At 37.1% G+C, this 8,267-nt stretch overlaps 1 protein-coding gene across 1 annotated transcript; it reads right to left on the reverse strand.

Annotated features, from left to right (window-relative positions):
* Positions 1–201: 201 nt before the first annotated feature.
* Positions 202–8,060, reverse strand: LOC145775486 (thioredoxin-related transmembrane protein 2-B-like). Its single transcript, XM_082586782.1, has 6 exons — positions 7,801–8,060; positions 6,535–6,709; positions 5,292–5,368; positions 4,694–4,866; positions 3,836–3,968; positions 202–895 (listed from the first exon to the last, which is right to left on the reverse strand). Exons 1-6 carry the CDS (start codon positions 7,978–7,980, stop codon positions 800–802), a joined length of 834 nt encoding a protein of 277 aa, XP_082442908.1. The 5' UTR covers positions 7,981–8,060; the 3' UTR covers positions 202–799.
* Positions 8,061–8,267: the final 207 nt, after the last annotated feature.

An 8,267-nucleotide genomic window follows, 5' to 3' on the forward strand; every position in this document is an offset into this window, starting at 1 on the left:
TTGTGCCTAATGTTCGTGAGAATAACGGTTGTTCCCAATAACCCTTATGGCAATCGGCAAATTATCGTCGATCAAATGTTACAGGATATTGATTTTACGTAGAATATTAATATAAGACTACTTCGATGGTTCCTCCGCAACCTTCATCGCTCGAAGCAGCTCGCAACCGTCGCGCCGATTCATCACGTAACAATGCTTGACAACTTGTCGCCATGTCAAACAATACGCGTAAAACTTCTATTTAAAATCACAAACAACAGGTTACACAAGACGTAAGAGCGTCGTGTTGCAGGTGGGGTAAACGCGAAGCAGGAGACGACCGTTGCCAGGCAACTAACGACGCCAATCTCAGTTTAGATGAGGCTTCTATAAAATCAAAGTACGTAAAGTATAACATCCAACAGAACATCTATGCGTCATCACATCCACAGGAACAAGTATGAAATTCATACAGCGGATGGTTTGAAAACCCAACAAATGTGCCAAAACACCACTTCAATAACTGTTTTGGTGTAGGCCCGAATCAGTCAAGTGGCAATAAACAAAATCGGCATTTTAATACAAATATTGCATTTAAAAAATAGCTTGATGTGAATACAGCTGATTTCCAAAATTATGGCTCATTTACGACGAAACCCAAAAAGGATTGGTCGGTGTCCGAACTGTTTTGCTATGTCAATTTCAAAACACATTTTCTGCCCACTCAGTATCGATTGGTGAGGTTACTGCCCTCCAGTGAACAAACAAAATGATTGAAATATTTAGAAAGACGTGTCAGACACAAGTCGTTAGATTGCAACTACTGATTCTTCTTTGACGACTTATTAATCGATTTTGATTTGTCCATGGCAGTTTTGTGGAGTTTATTCATTCCAAAATCTCGCTTCATGTTCTCCTGCAATAGAACACGTTTAAAACCTTCTATTCCCACTGCGCTGTTTTTAATGCGACAAAACTTGACCATTGTAGCCCACATGTAGATCTTTCTCCTGATTAAATTTCATTAAAATTAAAACATTCACTACTTGTACAAGTAAGCTAAAGTTTAGCTCATAACTTAGCGCACACTGCTCAAAACAGATACAATTTGTATTTTCGTACATTGAACAGGTAGCCAACCAAAACGATCAGAATATCCACTTTCCTGTATGCATTTTATAAGCATAAAAGCCATAATTTCTTTAATTTTGAAGCAAAATCAAAAACACTAAAGTAACAAAATATTTATTCATGAAAAAATATCAACCCTCTCAAAGAATCAGGTCTCTAATAATCCACGAAAAAATGTTTTATTCGAATTATACTTTCAATAAATAAATTATACACTAATTTAGAAAAATAAGCGGAATTGCAAACCAACTCCTACAACATTTTCTCTTTGGTTTGTATGCAGAAATGTGGGTCAAAAAGTACTGTGGGCTCTAGTTCAATATCGCTGTCTACATAAAGTCACTTTGTGTCCATATGTTACTTTCATCACGCCAATAGTTGGAAGAGAAGAATGCTACAAATGCAATAATAATCCTAGTAATACATGGATTCTAAACAGATCACCTAAAAGACTGTGATCACTGAATTCGATAAGAATTATAATTATAGCTCGTATTATGGTAAATAATTCTGCTTAGAAATATTCACTACAGAGCTGTGCTACTTGAATATAGAAAATATCTGGCTTCTGCACAACCAGAGATGGGCAAGATCACCAGTATTGGTGATCTTGAAGATCAAGATCACCAAGAATAGGTGATCTTGAAGATCAAGATCAAGACCACCAAACTATGTGATCTTGAAGATCAAGATCGTGATCTTGAAGATCAAGATCACTTTCAAGATCACTTTTTGTGTACTTGATAAAAAATGAAGTTTTTGATCCATGATGTTGCAAAAACTAATTCCTATAAGCAACCTGGGTAAAGGTATATAGTTGGTATTGCTAACTTTTACCTTTAACTACTCGATCGCTGGCCTAAAAATTGTAATAAGTTAGTGACTGTTGCTATTAGGCCTATCAATTGTTGACGTAGTTTGCGTAGAATCGCAACGTCACACTCAAGGCCGAGGTTAATTACAGTATAATACTGAAAAAGTCGCAAAATTTGCAATTAGTTTTATACTTTTTATTTATAATAAATAGATAAAAATAATCTTTGAGCTGCATCATTTTTTACCAAATTTTGTCTGGTTCGTGTGGGAGTTTTTATTCGTGTTACTAAGTAGTTTTAATTTTCACTGTATCATGTCAATGTTTATTGCACCATTTACCCATCTAGCAAACTTGATACTGTTGTCTGCTATCAAAAAAGTTCAGAGGTTTGCTGTGAGACAAACCGCTCCATACTCAGACTCTAAACAAGTCTTGGTCTGGTTGATTTGCTGCAATAAACCACTTTACATGACCAAAGTCGGCTAGAGTCCAGATTAATTAACACCGCCATTCTAGACTTTTGAAACATCTAAAATTGGGTCGAAGAAACCAAGCATTTCTTTAAAATTCACACATGGAAATTGTGAACAAAGTTAAATCATTTTTTATTATTCATCAACATAAATTACACGGAAGTTGACTTCTTTATTATGACCAACACAGAAAACTTTATCAATTTTGAAATGGCAACACTGACTAGATTAGATGGAGACTTTAAATCGTCTTTTGTTGGACACATATCATATCAACAGTGGCTTAATGTTAGTAGTTACCACTAACTACTTTGTACAGTACGAGTTCTAAAAAAATGCCTCTCTCTAGTAAGTAAACTTCAATTTTAAAGTGATCTTGATCTTATTGTTCTTCAAGATCAAGATCACACAAAAAAGTGATCTTAGATCAAGATCACTTGTGATCTTCAAGATCAAGATCACGCCCATCTCTGTGCACAACACAAACTCACAGTACTTGGGCAAGGTTCAGCTTAAATATAGTCACTGCCTTTTTTGCTAATTTTACAAAATTTTCATCTTTTTAGCACAAGCAGTAAATGATGGTATCATCATCATCCAAATTCGGTTTTCCCTTCACTAGTGGGGGTGGCCGATTTTTTCTTTGCAGCGATTGTCGTAACTCATGCTCTCCATCTAGTTCTGTCCATCGCATCTTCTTCCTTTAGTTCGACTTTGTCTGCCTCCTTCTTCACCTGTTCCTTCCATGTTCCTTTTAAAGGCTCCCTTTCCTCTTCCCATTAATCACATCTTTAAAGTCAATGCCTTTCGAAGAAAACTTCCTTCTTCTTTTCTTATGACATGCCCAATGCCCATAGCATCTTACTCCATTTTCCCATGCAAGTTGGTCTTTATTAGTTTTCCTCATCTCTGGCATATTCATCAGCTGTTCACTGTTCAGTCTTTTTCTTTCTCCTTGTTTTTCCCTACACATTCCTCTCACCACTGCTTTTCCGTTCTTTTCAAAATAGCCCGTTCACTCTCTCTTAGTATCCATATCTCGTTACCACACAGTATTGAAGGCAGAACACAACTCTGATACGCTTTCTTTTTTCTTTTTAACGAGTTTTCCTCCGTGTAACATTTCCTCACATTACCCAACAATGCCCTTGTTGCTGTTTCCATCCACAGCTTCTATTTACCTGATCATCCAAATAACAGGAATCTCTCACTGCTTCAGTTTCATGACACAAGCTCCCATCACGATCCTCAACTAAATCGCTTCCTTTGTCACATTTCTTGAAACTGTTCAGACTTCAGGTAGTGTTTTTCACCAAGTGTCACAGTTGAGCACCCTGGACAGTTCAAAATTCCGGACTCAAAAATTAAAAAAATCTCAATCCCCACTATGCAGCACAAACAACGGTTGATGCGAACTAAAAACTTGGAAACTCACCTCCGAGAAAACATATTTGATAAACTTTTTGCTGTTGGAAGCGATCATCGGTCTCCAGTCCTCTGCCTTCCCGTCCTCGAACACGACCACGGTGGGAAGCTGGCGGGACAGCGTCGAAGTGTTGATGCCGTATCTGCACAAACAGACGTTGATTCTTGATTGTTGTTGAAAGCCTTTTGCATCTGAAACTTATCCCTGCTAGTTTCGTGACTCATAAATGGTGTAAAGAGCACTAAACGTTGAAGGCAATCACGTCGCTTTACACCAGCGGCAACTTCATTTGCGACAAACAAAGACCGCACAATGCGCTATATATCGATGACCTGATTGGTTAAGATCATGATGAAAACTAGAGGTTTGTGTCGGGGGAGCAGGCAAAAGCACAAAACTTACCTGATAGTTAAATTCAAAAACTGAGCCTGTTTTACGTCAAGCAACTAGCTGGCTCAATTACGTCAGTCAAACTTGAAAAATATCAAATCCAATGAATGAATAAAAACACCCAATTCCTATTGATATCGACAAGCTAAAAGTTAACCAATATCGCAGGATTAACGGAGGTTTATTGTTCCGACATTCACTCGCACAGGCGATACACACGCTAAGAAAAATGATTCTGTGTAAGTAACCATAATCACCAAGTCCAACATATACAACTGAATAGTTAATAGGATTTACATATTTTTGATTGTTCACGCAAAAATAACAATAACTTCAAACCATAAACCTTACCATGGAAACTTAAACTCCAGGAAAAGTAAACTAAAGACATGGAAATTCCGCGCGCATTATCACGCAACAACCAACATCACTGTGACGGCTGCTAATTGGCTTCAAACATGACATTGACAAGCTTACTTGACTGCAGCGTCGGGATATTTTCCAACGTCTACCTTTCCAAACCGGAGGAACTCGCAGGCGTACTCGTTCGAAAGCGCGGCGAAGGCGGGCATGGCGGCGTGACAAGAAGGGGACCAGGTCACATAAAACTCCACGACCCACGTCACTTTTTTGTCTTCCGTCAGTGCATTCTGGAACATGGCACAAGGATCAAAATTAGAGGTGAAAGATAAAAAGCTATATATATAATTTTTTTATTTGGTTTATTATATATTTTTTTCAAGATATATTATCCAAATGGTTAGATAAACTTTGTGTTGCAACAAAAGCATCTAACTTTTCAAATAGCAAACTGCACCAGTTTCTGCAAACCTTTACGGTCATTTGGTCATCCCCGCTGACCAGCCGCTCTTTCACAAGCAGCCAACAGCATGGCAATTACTTCAAATCTGTTCAGTTCCAACCGCAAAAAGCAGAAAAGAACCTACTGAAAACAAGGTAGATTCCTTCTAGGGTCTTGGGCGTATTAAAGCCGCTAGACTATCAAATTATGGTATTCTTCTCGTTAAGAAATGGTGCATATAATTATAAATCCAACAAGCCAGCAATAACAAACCTCCAAAGTTTTGTCGCTGAAGTAAGTTATTTCTTCTGGTCCATCAACAAAGTTCTCTGGGAACAACCACACTCTCGCTGCACACAAATACGAAATGTAAGCAAATACAAACATGGCACAACTGAGCATCAAGCAACCAAACTGTGGGAAGGAGATTTCCCAGGATTTGTTCTAGTATTAACAAAAAGAAACATTTACACATATTACATATAAACTAAACAAAATGTTTACTGTTTATTCGTAACTAATGACTAGGGCAAGTTGCCATATTGACTAAAAAATTCACTTTGTTGATCTAACGAAAATTTGACTAAATGAACCATTGTTTCTTGCATTTCATATTTAAAATAAGGCGACTTGAACGAAAAAATGTAACTTAATGAAAAAATATGAAATCTTTAACAGAATGTATTAGGCCCGACTGAAGGCTAAATAAGCAGCAACTAACTCCACAATGAACATCACGTTCGCTAAGAAGAAGAATTAAAATGTGATGTAATGTTCAGTTTAGTAGGCTATAGCTCAAAGAAGGGCTGTAATAATTTCTCCCTAGAGCAGTGTGCTGTTCATATTCATGAAAGAAATCAAGGGCTATGGTTGAAGGGGTGCCACTCCTCAATCAACGGCTTTTTGATGTTTTGCCAAAGACACAGCCACATGTTCTTGAGCGGTGTTGAACCGGCGCCCAATCAACTTTCTGGTCTTTCAATGTTCATTATTCTAGAAATGTCGTCATTGTTTTGCAGTATTTTTAATGTTAAGATGATGAATGAAGCACAGATTGAGATTGATGAACACAAAGTTGTTAGAGTCAGTTTTTCTCAGCATTTGAAAAAAACGTTTGGACTGGACATGTCAATTACATAAAATTGACTTTATCGACCAAACAATAAAAAATTAACTTTTCATTGACCTATCAAAGTTTGAATCCTATTCCTTGTGTCAAGAACTCTTGCTTAAAACCACGCTTAAAATTCACTTTATTGACTTTACTTGCCGTTCTAATGACTAACATTTATTAGAAACACAAATCTTCCATTTCGGTTTGATGAAAACTTCCTTTGTTTTGATTTGACATATTAAGTCCAGTTCAAACAAATCCGTGAATGTTATTCTGCAACACGCATCTATTCTACTGCTCTATGTATAAGCGTTGTACATGTAGTAATATATACTACTTTTACATTAGAATAAAAGAAACTTTTTAATAAGAGTATAAGACTATTGAGATAGCCATACAAACCAAAGCATACGATGGAATAAACAAGGCCAAACTTTGGGTTGAGTCGATAGAACAAGACAACGTTGGCTACTTTGGAGTACATGAGCGTGGTGGTGATCATCTGCTGGATCGATATTGCTGTGCGATTCTTCAGCACAAGAAAGCACAAGAAGAACATCATCATTTCAACCTCCCGCTTGAATAAATCGATCAATATAATCAGAACTGAGTCAGGATCGTAGTAAAACATATGTAACCAGTGAAATGCAGAGTGGCAAACCACACGATCACCTAACTATTCTATATTATATGTGAAGTGCTTTTTCTATAACATTCCTGGATGTAACACCGCAGAAACAATATTATGATATGTTTTATGCGGTTTAGGCTTTGTAGTCACAGGTGAGCAACTGAGCATCTGCTACTTTTATAGTAGCATGCTATCGCTACAATATGCCAAAAAAACTCTCCGACTACTCGGTACAAGTGGTTGAAAAGTAGCATGTTAACATGTCGCCACCACTATTTGTATCAAAAATACCATGTACACAAGCTACTGGTACTTTTGTCTGACTCTAGAAAGCTCTATTTAAGTAGCCTACTTTGTGAAGTCAAAATGACCTTGAAAATGAATGATATCATGTGTGGTTTCAGTACCACAATAGTGTTTCCATAAAAATCTCTAAAAACAATGCTTTTTTTCACTTTAAACAGGAAGGTAGCGAATAGCACAAGTACGACAGAAGCAAATGTAGCACAACTAGCATAATAGCACATATCCAGAATTATCCACCACATTGGAAAAAAAGTAGCCTAGTGTCGCTACTGCAGAGTGCATGGGTCTGCTACTATTCGGTGAGTCCGATTCGGTGAGTCCAATTTGCTGAGTTCCTAACTCCTGACCCCTAACGTCTCACCCCTAACCCATAACCCTTCAACAGCAATGATAATTAGGCTACGGTACCCGATAATTTATAAAAAAAATTAAAAAAATCACCGAATAGGGAATCGGACTCACCGAATTGGACTCACCGAATTGGACTCACCGAATCGGATTCACCGAAACGGGCCATTCCGCAGTGCACATGCTATGCCAACAAAAATACAGGCCACTCCCGCTACCATAAGAGCATTGCCCACCTCTGCTTGTAGAGCCATATGTGAAGTGTACATGTATTACCATTATTAACTTCGAAAGGAAACATGAAAACAATGTATATAATATACACAAAAGTCACAAAAAATACCATGGCTTAATCTATTACCAACAGACACAATGCTACTTACCCAATCAAAAGAACATTCATCCAATTCCTGAGATGGAAGATATCGACATATTGGTCGTATTTTACGAATAACCACAAATGTCAAACTGAGTAGGATACTGGAAACTAGCCCTGGTGTCAAAGATTGTCTGAATGACTTTGAATTTTTAAAAAGTAGAAAAAGTGGAGTGAGAATGGCCATTACAAATAATATGAACTATGTATGTATTTCAACTAATACCTGAAGAATTTATTAATCAATTAAATAACTAATTAATCAACTAATACCTAAAGAATAGTTAAATATCATGTTTATGAAAATTAACTATGTATGTACAAGTACACTACATATGTATCTACAATGTATCTACATATCTACACTAACTTTGTATCTACAATGGTGTAAGGGAATCTCTCAAGGTCAAGTGGGATCTACTGCTCAAAGACAGCCGGAATGTCTAAGAAATGTGGGAGAAATTTAAAAGCAAA

The sequence above is a fragment of the Aplidium turbinatum genome, chromosome 8 (genome assembly GCF_918807975.1).
Source record: "Aplidium turbinatum chromosome 8, kaAplTurb1.1, whole genome shotgun sequence".
Lineage (NCBI taxonomy): Eukaryota > Metazoa > Chordata > Ascidiacea > Aplousobranchia > Polyclinidae > Aplidium > Aplidium turbinatum.

What these genes read in the sequence shown, in the direction of transcription:
- LOC145775486 (XM_082586782.1), bottom strand. Translation starts at nt 7,980, where the DNA reads ATGGCCATTCTCACTCCACTTTTTCTACTTTTTAAAAATTCAAAGTCA. An exon ending in TTATTCCATCGTATGCTTTG is followed by an intron (nt 5,369 to 6,534) that starts GTTTGTATGGCT and finishes ATTTGTGTGCAG; the next exon opens with CGAGAGTGTGGTTGTTCCCA. An exon ending in TATCCCGACGCTGCAGTCAA is followed by an intron (nt 3,969 to 4,693) that starts GTAAGCTTGTCA and finishes CTGTTTGTGCAG; the next exon opens with ATACGGCATCAACACTTCGA.